This window comes from Carcharodon carcharias, chromosome 12, assembly GCF_017639515.1.
Source record: "Carcharodon carcharias isolate sCarCar2 chromosome 12, sCarCar2.pri, whole genome shotgun sequence".
Classification (NCBI taxonomy): domain Eukaryota; kingdom Metazoa; phylum Chordata; class Chondrichthyes; order Lamniformes; family Lamnidae; genus Carcharodon; species Carcharodon carcharias.
This window is the reverse complement of record NC_054478.1, coordinates 105,133,648-105,161,603: the sequence shown is the minus strand read 5'-3', so window position 1 is coordinate 105,161,603 and position 27,956 is coordinate 105,133,648. Positions and strand designations below refer to the sequence as shown.

The 27,956-nt window shown below is 43.4% G+C and overlaps 1 protein-coding gene across 2 annotated transcripts in view; it reads left to right on the top strand.

Moving 5' to 3' along the window:
• The window catches only part of rftn2 (raftlin family member 2), a 136,938-nt gene that overhangs the window by 92,163 nt on the left and 16,819 nt on the right, over window positions 1-27,956 (top strand). For both annotated transcript variants that reach the window (XM_041201471.1, XM_041201472.1), the window contains exons 7-8: window positions 13,728-13,849; window positions 17,368-17,471. In XM_041201471.1, coding sequence (XP_041057405.1) covers window positions 13,728-13,849; window positions 17,368-17,471 — 226 coding nt within the window. The remainder of the gene's footprint in view (window positions 1-13,727; window positions 13,850-17,367; window positions 17,472-27,956) is intronic.

The window sequence follows — 27,956 nt, the reverse complement described above, 5'->3', positions numbered from 1 at the left end:
TCACAGATGCCTCTACCCCTGCAGTCCTCCGAGTGCTGCGGAGTATGCATGAACCTGCTGCTGCGGACACATGCCCATGCAGTGACCACCAGATTGTGAACTCAAGCCTGCTCTAGATCTAGGCTCCACCAAGGTGTGTGCCTCTGCACTGGTTGAGGGTGGGATAAGCACTGTTAAGGTCTTCCAGGCTGCTTATTTCCAGCTCTTCAATGGAGGAGCTGTCCTCTTGGCTGTGGGCGTGGACCTGGATGGAGCTGAGGGACTGGCTGCCGAGTGACCGACACCCTCAAACAGAGCTCCCTGTGAACCAAAGTGAAGATAATTAATGCATGGCAGCAGAGTCAAAAGCAGGAGAGAGAGCACTCACAGTTGTGTTGAGAGAGGGATGATGTGGTGCAGGATCTTCAACGTGGGTGTTCGCCACCGACCTCAATGTCACCGCAGGCACAGTCCATGTCCTCACCAGTCAGTGTGATAGCCACTCCTCAAAGTGAGTGAGGGGCCTAATCTGGGCCACTCCATCCCTGGTCTTGGACCTCTTCCTGCTGATGTGAGCCAGCCTCTCCTGCATGAAAACAGATGGAGAGAGTGTGAGTAGCATGGCACTGCATGGTGAGCAGAGCCATGGACAGGGTGAGGACACAAGCTCAAGAGGAAATGAGCCTGATGGAGATGTGCAGATGTGTGTGAGAGTTAGTGGTGTTGTCTCTTGAGGTGTGAGATCCCTGTGGACATGTGATGGATTTCAGTTTGTGTGAGTTGAGATTGACGAAAGATTGAATTACCTTGGTGGAACAGATGAGACCATTCATCCTGTAGTGGCACTGGATGGTTGTCCTCTTTTTTGTAGGACATTGGCACTGACCACCCCTGCCACTGCCTCCCATGCTAGATTAGGGAGGTTGCTGCCCATCCTGCAACCAGAGAGGGGGTTGAGGACTCATGGTGAGCCTCCACTGCATCCAAAAGGCACTCAAGGGATGTGTTATTGAACCTGAGGGCTGCAGTCACCTTGCCTTTCAGGGCCACGTCTTTGCAGCACTCATGGGCTGGAAGCACTGAGAGGTGTGCACGTGGCTGGACTTTAAATATGGCACCCAGGGTCATGAAGCGGCGAGGTGATGGTGTGGCGGGCGAATGAGAGCCCACCCACCATGGAAATGCAGTGCTTCTCAAGAATGCATAATTAATACAGTGAGTGGGTTAGGGACGATACGGCGTGAAAAGCTGCCATGTCAGCTGGCGGGTAAAACGTATTTACCCCACTTAGTGTAAATCTGCAATGATTCTGCCCTTAAAGTTAACCTACTATGACTTTGAAGACTTCTTTAGACCTACCGAACTATAACCAACACCCTACAGCTAGGCTGACAATATCTAGCACAGGGATTGCCCCATTTTGTAATTGTTCTGTAAACGCTATAGTATTATGCCACTGGGTCCTTTCAAGCCATCAAAGCTGATAATCACCACATTTGTCAGACTTTGTTCCATCGATTCAGCAAATATATGATAAACATGGCAATACTTTTGTTTATTTCCCCACAAGAAGGTGCAGTATTTATGCCTTTTGGCAGTCTTGCCTAAAGTGGAGGGTCTCAATTAAGATATACACACAGCCGCTCAACAACCAGCTAGAAACCCATATAAATAGGAAAAGCTGCCACCCCCATCAATGTACAGATCTCAAAAGAATAATGCAGGTGATTACATATCTGAGCAGTTGACCAGATGACTTTGTTTTATGCAAGCACACAATGCCAGCACTATTTCAAGGGGCAGCAAACTGGATGAATGGCTTTTAGGAAGCAAGGCCTGGAGCTTTGGCAGTTAACAACAGGGAGGAATTCCCAAACAGAAGTTCACATAAATGTATAATGAGGATTATATCTCCAGCTGAATTCTGATGAAATACAAGTTTGGCATGTTGAAACAGAGACTCTGCTGTCTGAACAGATCCTATTGCATTTTTCTCTACAGCTTAAGTATCGAAATTTATTGAAAAATTATTTTGCCGTTTACTGCACAAATTTTGTCATCTACCTACAACATTGGTAGAGGAGGAGAAACATTAGATTCCTCTCAAGTCCTTGAACAGGCTGTCACCTCCCAAATCCATGCCCATTTTCCCGGAAATCCATGTTTGAATCCCTCTAATCGGGTTTTTGCCTCTGCCGCAGCACCAGAATTCCTCTTATCAAAGTCACAAATGACATCCTATTGACTCTGACAAAGGTCAACTATCCCTCCTTGTCTTTCTTGATCTGTCTGCAACCTTGACGTGATTGACCACACCATCCTCCTCTAACATTTCTCCACCTTCATCCAACTGGGTAGGACTGTATTCAGCTGTTTCCATTCTTATCTAACTAGTAATAGCCATACCATTGCCCCTGGTGACCCCTAAGCATCCATCCATGGTCCCCTCCTATTTTGCATCTACATAGCGCCCCTCGGCGGCATCATCCAAAAACACATCAAATTCTGCATGTATGCTCATGACACCCAGCTCCATCTCACCACTTGACCCCTCCACTATCACTTAATCATCAAACCTATCCAACATCCAATACTCATGAGAAGAAATTTCATCTAACTAAATATTGGAAAAACCAAAGCCATTGTCTTCAGTCCCCACCACAGTCCTCAACCACCAAATCCATCCCGCTCCCTGGCAACAGCTTGAGGCTGAACCATACTCCTCACAGCCTTGATATCATATTTGACCCCAAGACAAACTTCTGACCATATATTCAGACTCCTCCTGCTCCTGAGCAGTCCATGTTCAAATGCAGCAAGATCTGGACAATATCCAGGCTTGGGCTGACAAGCGGCAAGTAACATTCACACCACACAAGTGTCAGGCAATGACCATCTGCAACAAGAGAGAATCCAACCATCGCCCTTGACGTTCAACGGCATTACCATCACTGAATCCCCCACTATCAACATCCTGAGAGTTACCATTCACCAGAAACTGAACAGGACTAGCCATATAAATACTGTGACTACAACAGCAGGTCAGAGGCTAGGAATCATGTGACAAGTAACTCACCTCCTGAAGCCCCAAAGTCTGTCCACCATCTACAAGGAATAAGTTAAGAGTGTAATGGAATATACCCCACTTGCCTGAATGAGTGCAGCTCCCACAACACTGAAGAAGCTGGACATCATCCAGGACAATGCAGCCCGCTTGACTGGCGCCACACCCACAAACATTCACCCCTTCCACTGCTGACGCACAGTAGCAGCATCGTGTACCATTTACAAGATGCACTGCAAGAATTCACCAAGGCTCCTTAGGCAGCACCCTCCAAACCCACGACCACTACCAGCCAGAAAGACAAAGGCAGCAGATAGATGGGAACACCACGACCTGGAAGTTTCCCTCCAAGTCACTCACCATCCTATCTTGGAAATACATCGCCGTTCATTTACTGTAGCTGCGTCAAAATCCTGGAACTCCCTTCCTAACAGCACTGTGGGTGTACCTACACCACATGGACCACAGCGGTTCAAGAAGGCAGATCACCACTTCTTTCTCAAGAGCAAGTAGGGATGAGAAGTAAATGCTGGCCCAGCCAGTGAAGGCCACATCCCGTAAATGAATAAAAATAAAAATCCCTGCCATCATTTGAGCCCCTATTCCCACCTCTGTGATACCGCCCAATTCCATCCCCAGCCTCACTCATCCATACCTTTTTTACCTCTAGACTTGACTATTTGAACGCACTCCCAGCCAGTTGCCCAATTTCTACCCTCCATAAATTTAAGGTCATCCAAAACTTTGCTTCCTGTTTCCTAACTTGCAGCAATTTCTGTTCACCCATTGCCTCTATGCTTGTACACTTACACTGGCTTCCAGTTAGGCCTTGATTTTAAAATTCTCATCCTTGCTTTCAAATCCCTCCATGGTCTCACCCCTCCCTATTTCTGTAATTTCCTGCAGCCCACAACCTTTTGAGATATATACCTTCTTCCAATTCAGGCCACATGAGCATCCCCAGTTTTAATTACTGTACCATTACTGCAACTGTGCCTTCAGCTCTGGAATTCCCTCCCTAACTTCTCTACCTCTCTTTCCCCCTTTAATGTGTTCCTTAAAACCTACCTCTTTGACCAATCCTTTGGCCATCTGCCTTAATATTTCCTAATGTGCCAAATTTTATTTGATAACAAAGCTGTGAAGTGCCTTTGGATACTTTAATGCGTTAAGTACAACATTAGTGCAAGTTGTTGGTCTTGAGTGGGATACCCAGCCAGGCAGACTGATGTATCAATCATTAATTGATAGAGATTTTGTATAAAAGTTGCAATAATCATGTAGCTCAATGCCTTCTCTGATTCAGCCAGCTTGATTCACCAGATGCATATCCTTCCCCCAGCACTGCAATTCAGGGCCATATGGGGTCACCTTAGGGAAAACCTAAGAACTGGGGATCAGCATTTGAAAAGTTCTGTTTTAAACTATAACTTATACTAAAGTAGTTCTTGTAGGTTATTTCACAGTAATCGTTCAACTCTTATTCAGTATTTACAGCACAGAAATAAGCCATTCAGCCCAACTGATCCATGCTTGTGATTGTGTTCCACATAAACCTCCTCCCGCCCTTCTTCCTCTAACTTCATCAGCATCCTCTCTCCCTTATGAGCTTATCTCAATTCTCCTTAAAAGCATCTATGCTAGTTGCTTCAACTATTCTTTGTGATAGCAAGTTCCGCATTCTAATCACTCTCTGGGTAAAGAAGTTTTTCCTGAATTCCACATTTGATTTATTTGTGACTATTTTATATTTATGGCCCATAATCCTGGTCTCCCTTGCAAGTTCAAACATCTCTATGTTTACCTTATCAAACCCTTTCATAATCTTAAATACCTTTATCAGGCCAGCTGTCATCTGTTTTCTAGAGAAAAGAGCCCTAGGTCTTTTCAATATTTCCTGAGTGGAATAGTCTCTCAGCTCCAGTATCATTCTAGTAAATCCTTTTTGCATCATCTCCAATGCCTCTATATTCTGCTTTTTCCTACAAATAAGTAATGGTGTATTATGGAACTCACATGACCCTATTTTAATTTTTGTTTATTACCACAAATCTAACAGGGCAGAATTTTGCTTGTAAGAAAGAAAAGATTCCTAATTTGAAATTTACCTATTGTGTAACTATATAAATGTGTGTGTGTGTGTATGTGTGTGTGTGTGTATATATATACATAAACATATCTGTTTGTCAATCAAATGGTTATACTATCTCTCACAGATAATTTATCTAGTAAATTTTATATCCTATGTGATAGGTTTTACCATTTTACAAGATCAAATATAACTGAATTTCTGTCGAGAATTTGGCAAATAAGTGCTTCCAAGAGTAATGGTCACATAACAAACTTGTTTCCTGTAGCAAGTAATTCCTAGTATCACAACATGCTAATATATGATTCTATGGCACACAGACAGAATTTCATGCAGCTGACATCACCTACCATCCCTAGCTAACTGAAATCTATCATCATTTATTTTCCATTTTTCTCTTTTAGTTTTTGTTCTAATTTCCCTATCCTGCCCATGCTCTTCCTGCAAGGCTTCTGTTCTGCTATCATGGCAATCACATTATGGCACGGTAACGAGTGGATTTTGTGAATGTATAAGCCTCTAATCCCTTGGCCATCTAGGAGTGTGTCCGTCAAGCACAAGCTTAACCTGGAAAAAAATATGGTTATGCTTGTCCATTTTATAAACAGGGAAGAAAACAATGCAACATGACTATCAATACATGAACAAGTAGAATCCTATGGCACAGAAGAAGTATATTCAGCCCATTGTACCACCATCGTTCCTTGAAAGAATTATCCAATTAGTCCCACTCACTGTTCTTTCCCCGCAGCCGTGAATAATTTTACTTTTCAAGAATCTATCCAGTTCCCTTTGAAAATTACCGTTGAATCTACTCCCACAAGCCTTTCAAGTAGTGAGTTCTAGATCATAACATTTTGCAGCTTTGGGGTCACAGACACTGCAGAATTTGCCATTATTTTCAGTCTTGGGTAAAACATTTAGACATCATGCTACATCTAGCAATTGGAAGAAATCCCCTGGTCTTGTCTAAGATGAAGCTGACAGAAATAAAGGGAGGTCAATGCCATTGGCAATGCAAAAGGCCAACTAAATTTCAAGGCCGTAATACAACCAATGGAATATAAAATAAAACAAAAAATGATGGAAATATTCAATAGGTCATGCAGCATCTGTGGACAGAGAAAGAACTAACGTCGATGTCAGTGCACATTATTTCATCAGAAATAAAATACCAGAATTGGAAGACACCTCACATGCAAATTCAAACCAAGGTTCGCATCAAAAAAAGGTGACGTTTAGCACTACAAATGGAAAACAGGCATTGGCAGATGAGATTAATCCATCACTCTCATCTCCAAATCTAGAGATAGCCAAGTACCACAAAATCTTTTGAAACAGAGTTTGCCAGCTGCAGAATTGTACTACATCTTAGAATCATTATAAGAAAGTTTGGCCAAAATTTAACTGAGCAAGTTGGTACTTTTGTTAGCTGATTAAATTCATGTGCCTGCTGCCACTCTGCTTTATACATCTCAGGAATGTTGATAATAAGACCCCCTTGGAGTCCTTTGATACTCAGCCTGGAGGGATTGTTAAGTCAGCCTCAAGTGCACTCTGGTTGACCTGACCACTTTTCTGAGGCTGATCCTAGGGAGTATTCTGATCGTGTTCCCTTTACCTAGAGATCACCTTCAAATAGATATTCTGAACCTTTCTACATAAATAACTTAATAATGATATGCCATATCATCAATTTACCCCTTTAACTGAGAGGTTGTCAATTAAGAAAAATCACATTTGCAATTCAGAATTGTTATTTCTACCAGTGCAAAGAAGTGATGACCAATCTGGAATAAATTTGAGAATAATTTGGAATTAGAATGCTAAAATTCCATATATTTTCACATATATATTCTATATTTTCACATTCTGGAGTGTTCTGGTAATATAATCTGGATCTGCAGTCCTTATGAGGAAGGTGACTTGCCTTATGCTTGATAATTCACCAAACTAGGTAAAGTATAACTTCAAATGTCATGACTCTTACTGTTGTTTTTGCATAAACTGTAAATGTTACAGGTTATTTAAGGATTGAAATTTTTCTATGATTTCATCTTGATCAATGATAGTGAATTTCAACATTTCCATTTGTCATAATTTAATCATATCGCATTCTGGGAGATTTGTAAATTGACTGACTAACAGAGGAATTTTATAAACCCTATTTCAGAGGTCCCAAAAGGGTGCTGCCAGTATTGTAAAGAGATTCCATTCTCTGCTCTGTCCATTCTGAGGATTAAGATAGTACAGTATAATTAAGAAACCTTGAGCATGAATTTGGATTTTGTAGCACCACTGAAAATGGTGCTATGGAGATCTAGTGCACTTTTGTTGAGGGTGTGCATTTCACTGCTAGCTGTTTCTGGCTCAAAGCACCTTTTTAAGATGGGAACTTCACCATGCATCAGAAGCAACTGAATTGGTGCTATCCTGACATCATATGACCCTACCAGTTGATGTGACTCTGGACTTCCTAATTTGGAACACACAAGTCCATTGAACAAATTTGTGCAACACTCAACAAAGATTAAGCACAGAGCTACAGTATAAGCCCCGTATCATGATATTTAAAGGGCCAAGCACCCAATTTGCAGATAAGTTGACTTTGAAATTCTTTTGCTCTGGCAAAGTGCCCATAAGTACTCAGGCATTGTTTTGCAGATGTTGTGGTGAGTTCCTGTATTTGGCAGGCAGTGTTACTGCATCCTTACAAGGGGGTAGAGGAGTTGGTGACCTGATCACACAAAGGTATGGAGGCAGCTGTGACAGTGCATCTAGGCCTGCAGTATGACAGGGAGTTGGAGCAGGGCTGCAAAGAGAGGAAAAGCTGTGTGTGATGCCCTCTGCCATGTTGGAACTAGACTCCTCCATGCTCCTTGACAGTTGTCTAGCAGGCTAGTCAATGCATGCAAGAAATTGGTGTGCATACCCATCAGCGTTTCCTACATGCTGCCTCATCAAGATCTTTATCTGAATCCTCTGCAACAGAACTCACCTGCAACCTTGCCTTCTGGTAAGTTGGCAAAGGAACCATCCTTTACCCCTGCTATGGACAGAGAGAGATGTGAAGTGATTTTTCCCCTTTCCTCGTCTCTCAGCTGACCACAAAAGATGTATTTTTGAGTAGTGTTTTCCCCCTTTTTTAATGCTGTGCCGCTAAAGAACAGACACAAAATAGTTTTTCTTGTAAACTTAAATCAAAAGAAAGGATAAACATTTATTTTTCACAACACCCGATCTATAAATAAATACAACACATGCCCCTCAAATACACAAATACAGAAACATTAAGAAATTATGATTTCTAAAGATGCAACATGCACATAAATTACATGAAGAGTAAATAAAAAGGAAACAGGTCACTTCTTTACACAGTCCTTTAATGATGGTTGAAACATTGCAGGCCTAAAGAATTTTCTCTTGGTTCACTGAAAACAAAGGTTGGAAGTTTCTTGTTTTTCAGTCAAAGTTGTGATCAAGCCTCTGTAGTGAAGGAATATAATCTTTCAGGTAAAACAAATCAGTCCCAATTCTCTGTCTAATGTGACTTTTGAGGCAGGATCCTCCCTTGTGCTAGGCAAGGGGTGGCTTCCCTCTAGCCTTTGTATCCTAGATTGACCTGCTGGGCTGTCTTTGTGGATTTATAAGGTATTGCCTATCTCCAGCCAGTTTCAGTCATGTGATGACAGTATCAATGTATTTCATTGTCCATACATTGGATTGATAGCGGATGTAATTGACTCACACTGGGGAGTGAATGATACCCCATTAACATTCCAGCTGTGCTTAGCCACCTGAAATGTTTTTATTTGAAATTCCAGCCAGTCTGGCATCCATTGTCATTTTAAGTATTTTCCATTGTAATGGTGAGTGGTAGTTAATCAGCACCTAGGAATGCCATTTGTATTTTAAGAAACTTCCCAGAGATAGGTTCAGGCACGCCTGTCTCTGCACAGAAACCACAAAAGAAGTCACCTGAATCTCTAGAGTCAGTTTTGTGAAGGTACAGTATCCATATCCCATGTTGCTTTTTAAAAGTGAAGCATCCATCTCCCAATAAGCTCTACAAGCATATGACATGACTGTAACCTGTAACACCCCTGGCATGTTTGCAACCCACTTGTGCCCACCTAACTCACCATGTGCTGATCCTTTTTCTATACTACCCACCTGAGTACATGCAGTGCCAGTATCTTAGATTGTGGCTATGAGTGTAAGATCAAGTGATGGGGCCTCTTCACCAGTGCTGTGCTATTGCTGTCTCTCTTCACTCTTGAGCTGCTGTGGCTAGACAGGTGGCAATTCAGACGTGACAAATGGTGAAGCAGGCTCAAGAGGCCAAATGGCAGTTCTTGGGTGGCTGAAAGCAGAAAATCAGGAGAAGGTTAGGGAGGGTGGTGTTGGAAAGAAGGGGTCCATGGCCTCTCCAGCAGCAGCATGATCATCATGCCAGATAGCAAGGTGAGAGTGTTCTGGAAGTTGAGAAGAAGCATGGACAGGAACATCATCCTCCATGTTCTCAGTAGATGTCATGGGGTTGATCACTGCTGGCTTTGAGATCTCCTTCCGTAGGGCTCAAGAAATGCTGGCGTCCTTATTCCCCACCAGTTCTGCTCTGCTCCTTGCTATTGTGTGTCACCTTGTCCTGAAAGAGATGGAGCAGTATGTCAGTTATTGCATTGCACTGTGTTTGGGTGATGTGTCAGCTATAGCTGAATAACGGGAGTCATATGGGGGCAGTGAGAGGTGGGTCTGAAGCTGAAAGCAATAGTAGGTGTGTTAGGATGAAATGGAGGAATAACTGGATATTATGTGTGAGGCCTGAGTGCCAAGGAATGCAGCTGCATGAGTGATAGGGTTGTTGTGCACTGAGCAGTGGGAGTGGATGGTAGTGTGGTGGGTTGGAGATGTCACTTGAAGATGCATTCACAGACCTTGACCACCCACATGAGGTCATTAGACTTTTTGTGGCAATGCTGCCAAGTCTTCAGAGCCAAATGCTGGGAATTTACCTCCCCGACCACCCACCCCCTTTCCTTTCGAGGGTGTTCAATGAAGGCCTTCTGACTTTCTGCAGAAGGTTGGTGTCTTCCCTCCCACCTACCTCCACCACTAAAGCCTCCTGCATTACACCAGTGAACCTGGGAGTCCTCTCCCTGCTCTGGCATTTCACTTTCCATGTTTTAAGATGCAGCAATATTATTCAGTGCAGTTTTCCTTTGAGAGGCAGACTTCCTTTAAGAGCAGAAGGCAGGCTGCACCACATGCTATCAGCACAATACTACCTTGCCCCCTGCAGAGTACAGAGGCAGCCAGCAGCACAACAGACACTTGGCCCTAAGCTATAATTATGGTAAAGAACTGGCAGCCAAATTTACATACTAGCCACCTCCAATGAAAATCACAACCCCATGTACAAAAATGGAACAGACCAATTTTTAGCTTCTGATGTTGAAATCATGTAAGGTGCTGTTGCCTTTATTTCCACCACTATCTGATGTATTTGTTATGATCCCAGCTGATGTTACCACTGGACAAGCCAGATCCCCGCTTGAAAGATCCAAACTTTTATTTTTTGCTTAAAAACTGGAGAATGGCTATTGAACAGTTACCTGAGTCAGCTGATGAACTTTTAACAAAAGAATAAAATATTTATTAAACAAGAAGAGATTAACAATACTCCTTCACCCACAACCATACCTTTACATATATATACGATTTGTAAGGATAACACGTGTTACAAAAACTATTTTATCCTCTGATGTTCACAGTCCATGTAAACCAATAGGCAACCTGTGGTTAGATACACCACACTCTGAAACAAAGTGACAGAGGCCACCCCAAACAGATGCCATGGATCTCTGCTCAACTCCCCCCACACACTTGTCATACTGTGAGCCAATCGGTCTCACTGAACTCCATCTTTCACAGGGGGTTTCCAATCTCCACTTTTGAAGAACTTGCTTTGGAATCTTCTACTAAATGACACTTTCTCTCAGATGCCTTCCACAAGGATCCACCTCCAGGGCTTTGAACTCTCCTTCCGATGTTTTCTCCTCTGGATCACCATGTGCATTCAAGCTTTCTTCTACGCACTCTCAAATGCTCATAGTAAAGAGTTACAGACCTTTGGCTGTCTCCTTGGATCTCCTGGCTTCTCACAAGCCTATATTGCTTTAAATCTGCATCCTGCATCTTTTCCCTCTTAAGCTTAGAGCCTTCCTCTGCTCCTCACTTTTAACTTCACTTTTCCAGATCCCTGTCCTTGTCCTTTGACTGAACTGTCCTCTTGGGATCTTTCCTGTTCCACTCCCTGGTTTTAGGGATTTTCTTCATTGGTTTTTGGAACCAGTCCCTCGCAGTTCCCTTTCCGGTCCAACCTCTTTGGAATCCTGGCTTCAACTGAACTAAAATTGCTCGTCTAGTTTTTTTCTGTCTCTGTGGGTCCCTCTCTCTGGAGCCCTGTTGGTAGGCAACAACATAGTTTTTTTTTCTACCTTGTGTTTGTTTTAACTTCCCTTCAAGAGTTATAAAATCTCATTAAAATGCAGGCACACAAACAATGCCTTAGACCTGCTGTCTCCACTCTTAAAATGAAACCAGACTCCAGGTTTCACCTTTTTAACCCACCAATAGAAAAATATATATTAAACTTAAAGCTTAAACTTAAACTTAAAGATATAGCTTATTCCTAACACTCAAAAATACAAATACAACATACTTAAACTATCTCTATTTCCTAACATATTCCGCTAGTACCATTAATTAAAGTAAGTAGGCCAGTGATTCATGGCCATTTAGGTTTTTTTTTTTGCATTATTCAGATATTCCGGAGTTTGATAGCAAACTCTATTAGTGGTCTTACCCTGGAGATTGAAGAAGCAAGGATTTACATCCACAACTTCTCATGTTCTTGATTATCTTAGCTCAAGGCGTTGATCAAGGTTGATATGTGGTTTTGCACAAGAAAGCTGGGAAAACCATTACACTCTTGTGCACCAACAGTGAGATTGGACTAAAATGGGAGTAAACTACCAGCTTAAGATCTCTACTGATGATGAAGCTTAAGATTGGGAGAAGCATTAAAAGAACAAAAAGTATCAAAGTGACATCTTACTGTACCATGTGCCATCTGTCTTCTATCTATGTCTAATGCTAAGCTTTTATTTTATGAAACAGATTTGTGTTGTCTTTAAAGAAAATATTCCACAACACTGAATAATAACATTCTTGAATTCCCCTTGTTTAAAGTTAGAAGTTAGCTTTCTCTTTATCTTACTCCTGTTAATGGCTGATATGTAAATGGCAACTTCTTACATTAATGCATAATCAATCTGAATATATATTAGATTTGGAAATTATCCAGAGCACAGAAACCTAAAATTCTCAGTAAAATGATGAGGAAGAAATATAGAGATGGCATGTTGAAAAACACACATTAATTAATAAGCAGTGTTAGTTACAATGACCAAAGATGGTGTCTCACAGCCAATGATTAATTATCACTATGTCTAGAAACAAAAAATTACCATGAACGTAAATCTTTAATAGCATTTCTGCAAGAACGATTACTATATTAAGATTATTCATCGTGCGTGTGTTTCTAGAATTGAATTTAATGATCTTGGAAAAGTGGTATGTAATGGCCTAAAGGTGCATGCAACATAGTTAAGAATCACTAGGCAGTGAAGCTTAAGTGTTTACCTTCAGACAGCAAGAACAAGAGTGGTTGCATTGTTATGTCCTGTTCCTGTATGCCTTGCATAATATTTTGGTACAGTTGGCACAATCTGGCAATTTTGGAGAACATCTAAAATTGATTTTATGAACCCATTTATGCATAACTATTTTTATGTATGAGAAAATTAGATATTTATTAACACAATTTATTGCTAGGCAGGTTTTGCAGGATGTCAGATGTCAACTTTTATCCTAAAAGCAGAAAATACGCAGCTCAGTATACTTCTGATTTTTTGGTGTTTTCTATGTTCTTGAAACACTCACTACTATTTCTTAGCTGAGCCATCAGGTACATCACCTCAAGGCAATAGAGTATTTCACTAGGGGTAACAAATTGTGTGTCAAAAGCATAGCTACACAGTAGCACACCAAGAGACTCGACACTGACACTCTTGTGTGGAGACTCATTACTTCAGCTTCTAATTATTGGAGATTTTAAAGAAGTAAATATATTTTAAATAAATGTTTTCTTTTTAGTCCTGTTTAGCTTCTTTAATCACATTTTTCTAACCCTTTTTGCTTTCTGCATACAATTTGATGTTGGATTTAATCCAATGTGTCATGTAACTGACACTTCTTGGCTCAGACTCTGCTCAGCTCAGTATTGACTCTTTAATCTGATTGGTTAAGGGATACACAGTTGGCTGCATTGCTCAAAGGTTCCAGATCCTCTCTAGAGGGCGTTGCTCTAAAATTGCTTTCTAGTCACAGCAAGTTCCAGTGTAAAAACCCATAGGAAGTCTGTAAGCAAATATAACTATTTATGGTTTGCACGCGATGTTCATTGCTGACCACAAAATCTAGCCCAATTGTTTTTGTCTATATTGCTTTGTACATTCATTTTCAATCTAGGAGAATATTTATCGAAGTCTGTGGATGGAATGTTTATTTATGAAGAAAATCATTTGGGGGCAGTTGAGTCAAGCAAGATACCAAATGATGCAATTGTTGTAGAACAGTGGACTGTCATTGAGGTAAGCTGGTCTCCTAATTTGTTCAGAGTTTAACATTTCAATCAAATATGTTTCCAAAATATTTAAGATGTAGAAAGTTATCTTTAGGCATTATTTGTTAATTTTCTTTTTTAAGAATATCCCATTTGGTTACTTTCCTAATATACAGCAATGTTATTCCTTTTAAATCATATTGTCTATTACCTAAAGTGAGAATTCCTCCCATTGTGAACTCTGCATTTACTAATTTAGCCACATAGAAGCAGATGCATTGAACAGAAAATAGTTGATTATTCATTGTTTGCTAAGGTTATTGTTCAACGTAATGTGTAATTAATTGCACACACTATGGGTAAGCCACTATGTGCAGCTGAGGAATTCAAAGGGTAACTATCTTTGGACCAGAAATTGTACTACTCTGGTTTACTACACATTGCAGAACACTATTATTTGGAAAAGCAATGAGACCATGTAATCTATGGGAGGTAGGAAGCTACCTTCTAGTTCCACTAGTGAAAATAAAATGTACTGCAGTTGGATGAAAACAGAACACTGGTGTGTTAAACTTTGTGTCATGCAGTGACAGAACACGCACACCTAACCATAGTTGCTCTCAAAGTAGCTGGCATCTTGCACTGTTACTGGCAGTGGGAAATGAGGCAGGCGGGTGCACATAATTTTGCGGGAGGCAGAATGTCAGTTCCCCGGTACCAGGATGAAAGTAGTAAAATTATGGTGTCGGCAGATTGATGGTAGATCGAGCTTTCTGACAGCAAGCTGCAGGAGCCTATCACATATACTCATTAAAGCACAAGTTCACCAGATTAAAGGACACCTTTTCAATTAGCTCTTCAGACAATAAGAAACACAAGTCTTCAGATTCACGATTGGTTAAAAGTGGTGAGCAGCAGGCCAGGCAGACTTCCAAGTGGATTAGGACTGAATCGGAACTGCTTTTCTTTTCTGAGAAGCTTTGTAGAACTACAGGAAAGGAGGCATTGACGCATCAAGATCGGGTGGCGGCTGTGCAGGGGTATCAAGGCCTGGCTCAGCGAGGGAGGGTGGGTCATGGCCGCCCTACGTAAGCTCATGAGGATTAGCTGGGAGGAAGCTGGACCACATAGGGAAGGTCAATATCTACAGATTGGAAGTCATGATTGTGGGGGAGATCAAGGCTTATAGAGGATAGGAAAATGGGGAGATCCTGAAAGTTGAGGGTAACAGAGCAGGCCAAAGGTGATGGAGGAAGGCTTGATGATGAGGGGGGCAGATCAATAGCGATGGGGACCAGCTCTAGGGTGAATGAAAGTTGAGCAAGTGTGACTGAGAGAGGGTACTCGCTTGCAGCTCCAGGGTCAATGTGGGAGTGTCCAAGGACACATCTGTGACTACACAAAGAAGAGTACAGATTGAGGATGGAGTTGTCTTCATTGAGGTGGGTAGAGATCATGGTGTGACCAATGCAAATTATGGGTTTCCTATTGGCCAAAAGTGACTTGATCAGGTGGGATGCTGCTGCCATCATTGGGACCTCCTGCCATTCCCAAACGGCCTGGAGGAGAACCTGCAGGGATGCATCACCAAATCATGGAGCCATTTGTCTGCTCTGAGATATTTGTTGTAGATATTTGTAAAGGAGTGGGAGCAGGAAATCAGGATCAACAGGTGGGAAGGGGGGGAACAGTTCAGTTGAGTGGGGAGTGGGTCAGTAGCTGCAGTTATGGGGACATGGTTGAGAAGGTAGGGGTTAGCAGCAGTTCCATGGAAACAAAAATTCAAAATTGACAGCCAGAAAGATGCTGTTAGTTTGCAGGGGATGAATATCTGTCCAAGTGCTGTTTAAATATGGCACCTGGTCCTTGGATGCCATGAGGTAATGGGGTTGCTGACTTCCTACCTGTCCCTGCTGCACTATTGTCCGGGCCCTGCAATTATAAACAGCTAATTGGCATGATTGTGCGTGGCCAATTGTTCCACCTCCGAGTGGAAATCCCACCCACTTCTGGAACACTCACTGGCAAAACAAGATTCCAGCCCATGCCTACACACCTGTACCATGAATTAAAACTAAGCACCGGACCTTCAAGGAGAAAAAAGTAACTTGTGTGATTCTTGCATAGCATTTGGCAATCAATTACTGAAAGAAAAGATTTGGAGACTGTAAGTCGTAACTAATTATTCTAAACTTTTATCAATCTTGGTTGGGCAAAGTTGAGCAACCTAGCTTAAAAAAATTTAAATACTTTGGTCAAGGTGCAGAGAAGAGCAACAGGAATGACTGCTGGAACTAGTAATTTGTGTTAAGATTCACAGAACTATTTTCATTGGAGAAAAAATTGAGAAGAGACATAATCCGATCTTAAAATTTTGGGTTTGTTGAGTGGGTGCAGAGGAGATTTACCAGAATGGCTCTGGAGATGGGAATTTTAGTTACCAGGGTTAGGTTCACGATGCTGGGGTTGTTTTCCTTGGAGCAAATGTGATTGAGGGGAAATTTTGATAGAGGTGTATGAGATTATGAACACTTTGGATAACATGGACAAGGAAAGACTGTTCCCATTAGCTGATGGTGCAAAGTCTAAGGGACACAGATTTAAGGTTGTGGGCAAGAGAAGCAGGGGATATGCAAGGAAGACTTTTTTACGCAGTGAGTGGTAATGGCTTGGAATTCATTGCTCATGAAGGTGGTGGACGTGGAAAAAATGAACAATTTCAAAAGGAACTTAGATGGGCACTTGAAGGAAATAAACTTGCAGGGTTCATGGGATAGAGCAAGGGAATAGGACTAACTGGATTGCTCCAGGGAGAGTTGGCATAGAATTGATGGACTGAATGGCCTCCTGTGCCATCCATGACATGATAGTTTAAAGCAAATACATTATCTAGCTTGCACATTGAGAATTGAACTAAAGGGTATGGAGACACATTGAAGAGCTTGATTTAACTGGAGCACTGATTAGAGTTGGGACTTGATTTGGAGAACCTTTTCTCAAATGATTGAGTAGATGTGGTACATTCCATGGTGTAATAGGTCAAATTTTCTGAATCTTTTTCACATTCCTTACTTATCAAATTTTGGCCCACATTAAGAGTGATGGGTTTAGAAGAGGGATGGTAGTTTTTCCAGACACTTCATGAAGTGGAAGAACTTGGGATGCCCAATATTGGGTATGTGGAAACCCAGAAGGGTCAGTAAAGCATAAGACAGATTTAAAGTTAATTAGCAAAAGAGCCAGAGAATAATTGGAAGAATTTTTGTTTATAAATGAAACAAGTTGTCATGACCTTTACTGCCTTAAAGGGTGATGGGAGCAGATTCAGTAGTAACTTTCAGATAGGAATTAGACATATTTGAAAACTTTATGGGGCAGTGGGGAAGGAGCAAGGAAACTGGACTAATTAGAAATCTCTTTCAAAAAGCAGGCACGGGCTTGGTGGACCAATTGACTTCCTTCTGTGCTGTAAGGCTCTTTTTTTCAGCTTAGCTTTGAATTATTCTGATAATTGATTGTTAGTCATAACTTTATTTGTTCTTACAGGGCTGTGAAGTAAAGAATGATTATGGTCCTTTGCTGCATACACTGGCAGAGTTTGGGTGGCTGGTTACTTGTGTGCTAGCCACACCTATCATTCGCCATGACAGGTAATAAAGTTCGATGGACAAATGTTTTAATGCCTTCAAGTACTTTTTTACAATCCAAAATTGAAAATATTTATGCTCATTAAGGTAAAGTATGTCAATACTGTAAAATAGAACACTGTACCACTTACAACACCTGTTACATGAGGAGAGGTGAAATTATTCCCCTATTCACCCACTCCAGGTTTAAGCATATTAGGGGTTTTTTTTAGATTTTAGACAGTATGTGCTTCACCAATTCTGTAAGAGTCCCACTATTTACACTTTTAGATTGCAAAGAATTAGTCAGACAGGTTTTCTTGGGTTAAACAAAGAACAAGATAAGTTTATTGAAACTGTTTCCCAAACTAAAAAACTAGTTAAAAAGCAACCACCATTCATCTGGGCACACACACACACACACACACACACACACACACACACACACACACACACACACACACACACACACACACACACACACACACACACACACACACCAGTATAGATGGCAGAGTAAGAGGATAAGCTTATAGGATGTTTTACAGTTCATAAAGAAAAAACAAAGGAGTATACAGTTAGCTGTTCCTTGGCTGGTCTAATTGTGGTGCTTCAATGGTGCGGCAGTTTTGTTCAGCTGTCTCCCTGGGTGTAATTGTATGGAGCAGGTTTCCACGTGTTTTTCTGAAAAGTTCTTGGTTCACAGCAGATTTCTCTTCTCAGGATGGTTACTTTGCAAACCTGGCACAACACTTCTGAGAGTGAGAGAGACAGTGACAGAGAGCGCACACAGATTCAAACAGCCTGTGTTCAGTACAGCGTTGTCTGTTGTTCTTTCTCCTACTTGGTAAGGGATCCTTGAAGTACTTTGCTGGGTGTATATTCCAGAGGAATTCTATTAGTTCATGCCTGCTGCAGAACAGGTAATTGTATTTTGATGTCTCATCTCCGAAATATTTGTCAAGTCTCAGGATGGTGTGAATCAACAGGGGATGGGGTCTTTCATGCTCCCCAGAGGGTTGAATGTCCATTTTCATCCTTCTTGGTAGAATGCAAAATTGTGTATTGCAACAGTCTGGGCAGTTTGCCTATTGTCTGTAGAGGGTCCCAGTTTTTTTTTAAATCCAGCCAGAAAAAGAAAAACTAGAAATTGTATCTTTAAAAAGCACACCCTTGTAACACACCCAATGACTTCAAACCCTTCCAGGTGGAAGCTATGTTACCGACCTCTGTATTAGCTTACAAAAATCTATCTTGTTCTTCAAGTAAAGAGGTGAGGCAACAAACAGGTTCCCCTTGAACAACAATATTTTTCAATCCAGGAATAAAATACATCAGTGAGGGTGCATTTCAAAAGACCAGAAAGAGTTCATCTTCCCCAGATTCCTCCTCCACCATCCAATAGTGACTGTCGCCTTTATCAGTAACTTTGAAATTTCATTGCAGTTTTGAAGCTAATGGGATCTTATCCTATCACATGCATGGGTCAGGAATATTATCAAGGAGGCTGTGTTCTTGAGTTGGAGGCCCATGGTCCTTTCCATGTAAAACCTACCATTGAATCGCTAATTAAGAATGTAATTTAAGATTCAGAGATATGGACAGCAATATTTATGGGAAGATGAGGAGGCAGCATAGTAAAATGAGGAAAACCTTGCAAGGACATGGATGTCCTGCCAAATGTACTAGCAGAATCTCATTATAACTTCTTTATTCTGTTTACCATCTGGCAGCTGGACAAATTGACAGGCTTGTCAGCTGTTAGGCTGAAAAACCAGTAACAGGAAGCTGCAGCTAGTGCTCCTTGGGTCAAAAATCAAGTGGCAAGTTTCAGCTAGGTGGGTCAACTATTGTGAGGCAGGCATCAACAATCATGGCAGGGACTAGAGTGAGACCCAATTGGCAGAAAAGAGGTCAAAGGTTTATTTGAGGAAGTTGGTGAGAGTGGAGCCCATGTGGTCTTAATGCAATAAAAAGCCCTTAGCTGCTGGAAGCGTGTCCAACAGGTCAATGTGATGTGTCTAGCATGTGGGTGAAGAGAATTAGCATGCTTTCTGTTTTTGTGTGTCAATATGCTTCTCATTTTCAGCCTACACCACAGGCTAGCAGCAATACTAAAAAAAGCGCCAAATGTGCAAGCCTCTCCCTGTCAGTACACGGCCTCTCCATTGGCTAGTCCTCAGCTGTGCCTCCTGTGGTCCCTCACAGCCCCAGGTTGAAGTTTCAGTGGAACTTGGAGGAAGTTTGGCCCCTGACATGCTGTGTGCAGGCCCACTGGCATGTAAACACGCCCTGGCACTCATGAACCAAACTCCCAGCTATGGGCGAATAGCTACACTACCTTGTGGATACCTCAGAAGAGTTGAAGCCTAGGGGAGTAAGTTCTGACAAAAAAAATCTGCAGTGGAACCCAAAGGTGGACTGATATCTAAATATGCCATCTTTCTGGCATCTCCTGCAACCAAGCTTATGCCAAATGTTGGACTTTGCATTCCTTGACTCAAAAGGAGAGGCCAAGAGGGGAACCCTAACCTTTGGGCAGCCCAGGGCCTTCATAAAGTTTGCCCCTCACCCTGGAGAGGACACTCCAGTTTTACTGCAGGGCATTAAAACCACACGAGTGACAGCAGTTACGAGTGATAAGCCCAACTCGATTGGCGTAGAGAACGGGTGCTAGAATGGCCTCCAATGGTGGGAGGGGCAATCATCGGGCCTCACTGGTCAGCCACTGCCAACCTCAAGTCAGGCAACACCTGACTAGTAACGTGTTGACCTGCCATGGTCCATCTGCTTCAATGGGTCTTACAGCTTAGAATCTTTGTTCAACAAGCGGACAGAATGCATCACACCTGGCAAACAAATGAAACAAATCAAAGGAAAGAAGATGCCAATCTTTGACTGGCAAGTTTGAACATCAGGGCCATGTGCCCAGCATTGACAAACGACTTGCAGCTTGTCGATAACACATGCAAGACAACTGTGATCGACGTGGAACCTGATAGGCTGAACATTGACATAGCTTCCCTACAAGAGACCTGACTCACCTAGAGTGGATCAGTCAAAGAAAAACCTTACATGTTCACCTGGCAGGGAAGAGTTCAGAGGAAACACGTGAGCATGGTGTAGGCTTTGCTGTAAGAAATTTGTAACTCTTGATGATAAGACAACCCATAAATGGTTAGAATGTGTTCTCTCCATACACCTCAACACAAGCAAAAGGACCAGTTAATCCCATGAGAATCTATGCTGCAGTGCTGTGCTGCACTACAGAGGTGAAGACCAGTTCTGTGAAGAGTTTGACACCGCTATCAGCAAAATCTCTAAATCAGAACATCTTTACCAACTGGAGTTGTCAATGCAAGAGTGGGCACAGATCATAAGGCATGACACAAAAACAGAAAATGCTGGAAAAACTCAGTAGGTCTAACAGCACCTGTGGAGAGAGAAAAGAAACAGAGTTAATGTTTCGAGTCCGTATGGCTCTTCTTCAGAGTAATACGGACTCAATGTTAACTGTTTTTTTCTCTCCACAGATGCTGTTAGACCTGCTGAGTTTTCCCAGCATTTTCTGTTTTTGTTTCAGATTTCCAGCATCCGCAGTATTTTGCTTTTATATGAGGCATGACACTCCTGCCTTGGCATCGTGACCTGAGAAAGATAAATGAGAATGTACAAAGACTGCTTGAGCTTTGCTACTACCATGAGCTTTGTGTAACTAACACCTTCATGCAGAAGAAGCCATGCCACAAAGTGCCCTGGAGATATCCAAGATCAGGGCATTAGTAACTGGATTCTCTGACTCTCTGAACATCATTCTTAACACACACAGCTACCACAGCACTGACTGTGATACAGATTGCTCCCTGGTGTGCATTAGGGTGAGGATGCAAAACAGCCATTGAAGTTTTTGCATTCAAAGCAGAAATGTCATCCTCATATCAACATCAGCCATACTGCCTACCCAGATAAAAACAAATAGCTCCTCTATTCAATTGAACAGGCACTTGCCATCATTCCCACATACAGTGTAGAAGCAAAATGGACCATACTTTGAGACAGCATCTACGAAACCATACTCTCAACATATGGGAAGCAAGAGCAGAAAAATGCTGACAGGTTTGAGCCTAACATCACTTTCATTGAAGCCAAGTGGTCCATTCTCATTAATTACAAGAGAGATCTGAGCGAGAAAATTCTGAATGCACTAAGAGCCACTCAAAGTAAAGTTCAACAGACTGCTAAACAGTGCACTAATGACTACTGTTGCAACTTTTCCAGACTAAAAATCCTGGCTGAACGCATCAACCCAAATCCCAATGTAGTTTCAGAACTGGAGGATCCTCAATTGACATTATCTTCTCAGTCTGGCAGCTGTAAGAGAAATGCCCTGAGCAAAGGAGACCACCATATATTGCCTTCAGCAATTTTAACAAGGCATTCGATCATATGAACAGAGGCAGTCTATTTAAGCTCCTGGAGAAAATTGGCTGGCCAGCAAAGCTGCTCAATGTGATCTCCTCTTTCCATGAGGACATGATGGGTAAGGTCAGCTATGATGAGGCTAACACCAGAACCTTTTGGGATCTGCAGTGGGGTCAAACAGTGTTGTGTCCTGGCACTGACACTCTTTGGCATTCTTTCTCTTTGCTGTTGTCATATGGCTTCAGGTCATCTACAGAGGGTGTTTACCTACATACCAGAACTAACAAAGCTTTTCAGACTTGCCTGCCTAAAGCCCAAGACAAAGGTGTGCCAAGACTTCAAGACAGTTGCTCTACACTGATGATGCCACACTAGCATATCGAAAAACACCTTTATCGGCAAATGGACAGACTGTGTCACACCCATAAAGAGCTTGGTTTGACCATCAGCATCAGGAAGACAAAGGTCATTGTTCAGCATGTATCTGTGCTGCCATCTATCACCATTGATAATGTGATGCTGGAGGTTGTTGAGAGCTTCACATATCTAGGCCCCACAATCACCAGCAATAAGACCATAAGACGTAGGAGCAGAAATAGGCCATTTAGCCCATCGAGTCTGCTCCGTCATTCAATGAGATCATGTCTGATCTGATAATCTTCAACTCTACTTTCCTGCCTTTTCCCCATAAACCTTGATTCCCTTATTGATTAAAAACCTGTCTATCTCAGCCTTGAATATACTTAACCCAACCTCTACAGCCCTCTGCAGTAAAGAATAGCACAGATTGATTACCTTGAGAAGAAATGGCTCCTCATCTCTGTTTTAAATGGGTGCCCCCTTACTCTGGGATTATGCCCTCTAGTCCTAGACTCTCCCACAAGGGGAAACAACCTCTCAGCATCTACCCTGACAAGCTCCCTAAGAATCTTATGGGCTGGATTTTCCATTTGGGGGGGGGTGCAGGCTGCCATTGGCCCACCCAGCGTATTTGCCGACTCCCATAAATAGCGGGAGTGTGCGGGCTGTGGTGGGCATGCACAGACCGCCAGGTCCAATGGCAATGCAGCAGTCTGTTTAAAAGAAGACCTGGCAGCCTCCTGTAGGCTGGTGACAATGGCCAATTCGAGGGCACATCATTGGGGTTTGGCTGAACAGGCCAGGCTGAAGGGAAGGACGGAGGAGCAGGCCAGACTGCAGGGTCTGCCACAGGAGCAGGGTAGGCTGCAGGGTAGGTCAGCCAATGCACCCCACACTTTTCAGATGAATGCCTTGCTGGAGGTGACAGCAAGGCAGAAGGTGCTGGACCCCCAAGATGGGAGGAGAAGGCCTCCCGACATGACCAAACATGCCTGGGAGGAGGTGGCGGAGGTGATCTGCTCCCATAACGTGGTGCGGCGCACCTGGATCCAGTGTCAAAAGCGCTTCAACGACTTGTTGCGATCTGGCAGGGTGAGTACAATGTTGGCATTGGGCATTTAACCCAGCAGGTAGCCTTAGCCTTTGAGGCCCCCACCAAAGAGAAGAACTTAGCAGTCAATTTGTCTAGGGAAGAATGTGTAGATAGCCTGGATCATGTTGAGATCAAAAAAGAGGAGGTATCAGGCATCTTGAAGAATATTAAGGTGGATAAGTCCCCAGGGCCAGATGTGATCTACCTCAGAGTACTGAGGGAAGCAAGGGAGGAGATTGCTAGGGCCTTGACAGAAATCTTTGTATCCTCACTGGCTATGGGTGAGGTCCCAGATGACTGGAGAATGGCCAATGTTATTCCATTGTTTAAGAAGGGTAGCAGGGATAATCCAGGAAATTACAGGCCGGTGAGCCTTATGTCATTGGTAGGGAAATTATTGGAGAAGATTCTTCATGACAGGATTTACTACCATTTGGAAGCAAATGGGCGTATTATTGAGAGGCAGCATGGTTTTGTGAAGGGGAGGTCGTATCTCACTAACTTGATCGAGTTTTTCAGGGAAGTGACAAAAATGATCGATGATGGAAGGGCAGTGGATGTTATATACATGGATTTCAGTAAGGCCTTTGACAAGGTCCCTCATGATAGACTGGTACAAAAGGTAAAGTCGCACGGGATCAGAGGTGAGCTGGCAAGTTGGAAACAGAATTGGCTTGGTCATAGAAGACAGAGGGTAGCAGTGGAAGGGTGCTTTTCTGAATGGAGAGCTGTGACTAGTGGTCTTCCACAGGGATCAGTGCTGGGACCTTTGCTGTTTGTAATATACGTAAATGATTTGGAGGAAAATGTAACTGGGCTAATTAGTAAGTTTGCAGATGACACTAAGGCTGGAGGAGTTGTTGATAGTGAAGAGGATTGTCAAAGGATACAACGGGATATAGATTGGCTGGAGACTTGGGCGGAGAAATGGAGATGGAGTTTAATCCGGACAAATGTGAGGTAATGCATTTTGGAAGGTCTACTATAGGTAGGAATTATACAGTAAATGGCAGAACCCTTAAGTGCATTGACGGGCAGAGGGATCTGGGTGTACAGGTCCACAGGTCACTGAAAGTGGCAACGCAGGTGGATAAGGTAGTCAGGAAGGCATATGGCATGCTTGCCTTCATCGGCAGGGGTACTGAGTATAAAAGCTGGGAAGTCATGCTGCAGCTGTATAGAACCTTGGTTAGGCCACACTTGGAACATTGCATGCAATTCTGGTCACCACATTACCAGAAGGATATGGAGGCATTGGAGAGGGTGCAGAGGAGGCTTACTAGTATGCTGCCTGGTCTGGAGGTTATTAGCTATGAGGTGAGATTGGAGAAATTTGGATTGTTCTCACTAGAGTGACGGAGATTGAGGGGCGACTTGATAGAAGTTTACAAAATTATGAGTGGCATAGACAGAGTAGATAGTCAGAAGCTTTTTCCCAGGGTGGAAGAGTCAATTACTAGGGGACATAGATTTAAGGTGAGAGGAGAAAGCTTTAGAGATGTGCAGGGCAAGTTTTTTACGCAGAGGGTAGTGAGTGTCTGGAATTGGCTGCCAGAGGAGATGGTGGAAGCAGGTACGATAGTGGTGTTTAAGAGGCAGCTTGACAAATACATGAATAGGATGGGAATAGAGGTATACAGACCCTGGAAGTGCAAAATGTTTTAGTTTGACAGGCAATATGATCGGTGCAGGCTTGGAGGGCCGAAGGTCCTGTTCCTGTGCTGTGCTTTGTTCTTTGTTTTTACTGTCGTAACCACATTGATTCATGTAGGGCATTTTTCCTACGCTGGGTGGGCAAGCAGGTAGTGCCCATGCTTAGAACAGCCTGAGTGGTTCATGAGATGAGTACTCCCCAGCACCATGTGTTGCTCTTAGTTGCACATGACTAATCTGGGGGCAACCTGCAGGTGATGCAGTTAGGTGCATACTCAGAATTCCAACACATGTCCTATTCAGGATGATGAGATGGTAGAAGGGGAGCCTCAAGGTGTTGTGGCCAAGAACTATCTGCTGCCCTCGACGCTGCACGTAGTTGCACTTCCTTGCTATGGGAGCAAAGTGTGATTCCTGAAGTGATGTACGCAGCACGTGTCCAAGGTGACTGTTGGTGGGTTGGGAGCAGGCATACTATTTTTGTATGATTGATCAGCAGTAGCGGGGAGAGGAGGCACTGGAGGCCTGATATGGTCCACTGTGGTTGGGGTGCGGTGTGCGCGTGCAGAGTCCATGTACAATTTGCCGTAATGAATGGTGTTCTCTCTTTCTCAGGAGAAGAATGCTCATAAAGCCTCCAAGCAAGTGAGGACTGGAGGCGGCCAGGCACACCTCATGTTAAGCTGCTTTAAGCAGGAGGCCCTTAAACTTGAGAGGCGCCACACTCCCAGGTCAACTGGTGTTGGTGAGGCTGGGGTGGAACGGTGGGGTATTTAAGGCCAACAGTGAGATCCACAATGTCCTCCCAACATCCATAGCACTGATGATTGTTAAATTTATTAGTGTTGCAACATTGCTCAGTCATAGAGTGATAAAGTCAGAGGTGTGGAGCACAGAAAAAGGCTGTTCAGCCCTTCGAGGATGCACAGGTCAAACACATATCTAAGTCTTCTAATCCCATTTCCCAGCACTATGCCCATAACCTTGTGTACCATGGCATCTCAATTGCACATCCAAATACTTATTACATGTTAGGAGGGTTTCTGCATCTATCACCCTTTCAGGCAGTGCGTTCCAGATTCCCACCACCCTCTGTGTGCAAAAGTTGGTCACCACAACCCCGGTAAAGCTCAAGCCCCTTACCTTAAATCTATGCCACCTGGTTACTGATCCCTCCACCAAGGGGAAAAGTTCCTTTCTGTCAACCCTATCTATGCCCCTCATAAATTTATACACCTCAATCATGTCACCCCTCAATCTCCTGTACTCTAGGGGAAATAACCCCAGTCTATGCAATCTCTCCTCCTAAGTGAAACTCTCCAGGCCAGCCAAAATCCTGGTAAACGTCCTCTGTACTATCTCGACTGCAATCACATCCCTCCCATAAAGCGCATTTCAGAACTGCACACAGAACTATAGCTGTGACCTAAGCAGCATTTTCTGCAGTTGGAACATTACCCCTCGGCTCCTATATTCCATGCCTCAGCTAATAAAGGCAAGCATGGCATATGGCTTCTTAAACACCTTATGTACCTGTCCCGTTACCTTAAGGGACCAGTCGACATGCACACCAAGGTCCCTCTGATCCTTGTTACTTCCCATGGTCCTACCATTCATTGTGTATTCCGGTGCCTTGTTTGGCCTGCCCAAGTGCATCACCTCACACTTATCCACATTAAATTCCATTTGGCATTCATCAGCCCATCTGACCAGCCCATCTGTATCCTCCTGTAATGTAAGGCTATTCTCATCACTATATACCACTCCACCAATGTTCATGTCCATTGTTTCTGGAAAGTTGAGCGAATAATGAGCCAGGGAGAAAGGGATGAAGTTTGTCACTGTGTGCACGCTAACTGATCCACTGTCCTCGTTGTTCATTTCAGCATCATCAGAGCATGGCCGGCAGGAGGAGCTGCAGATGCCCCACTCATTTCAAGGACCCTCAAGTGTCACCCGTGTCATACCATTTATACGAGGCAGGCACCAACACAGATCCTAGCACCTCGGTGGGCATTAGAACACTGGTTAGTGTCCCGGGGCACAGTGGAGAGGGCACTTCACATTCACTGGAGGAGCTGACAGAGACAGAGAGTGCTGATGGCACCAGCAGTCGGGAGACTGCAGGGGACCAGACACATGCTGAGTCGGGGGGCGATGATGTGCCTCTGGAGTCGTCCGCGATGTAGCAGCTGCAGGAAATGTGGCCAGGAGCATCTGGCTGTAATACATGAGGCTATGCTTCACTTGGTGTCCATGGTGGAAGAATCCACGTGGAGCATCACTGATGCAAAAGGCCTCGTGGCAGAGTGTCATGCTTCCTCCATGGAGAGAGTGGCAACTCACGTGGAGAGGCGCCTCCAGGAGAACAAGCTGGTCCTCCTGGGTTATGTTCGGACCTGCAAGCCATTACAGTGGCATTGGCCACAACTGGTCAATGTCAATGTGGGAGATAGTGTGGGCATCAAGCTTCCCAGCTCGTTGCCCATCCATCCACGATGAGCAGGGAGGTCCAAGGCGACCTCACGTCGGCACAGCAGCTGCCTGTTGTAACGACAGGCTCCTCTCAGGATGCTCCGGATGAGGGCATCAGCTCCTCCGCCCCTCTCACAGTGACCGTTTCATCAGGTGAGGCTGTGATGACTGGGGAGATGCCAGCTGTGCAACTGGCAGCTCCCTCCCAGGCAGGCCCAGCACAGAATCCATGGGCCAGAGGACAACTGCCGAGGTCATTGAGGCCAACAGGACAGCAGAGTCAGCAGGCTGTCTCAGATGTCACTCTGAGCGATGGGGCAGCACCAAGACGTAGCACCCGCAAACGGAAACGTAAGGCACATTAGGCACATCACGGGTTTCTCACTGGGGCTTTTGTGTTGGCCCGAGATTAGGTCCTTATAATTTATTTTTGTTTGCTTACTGTATTGTTTTGCAATTGGGAGGACATCTGATGTTTAAATTAAAATTCAGATGTGTGACCATGG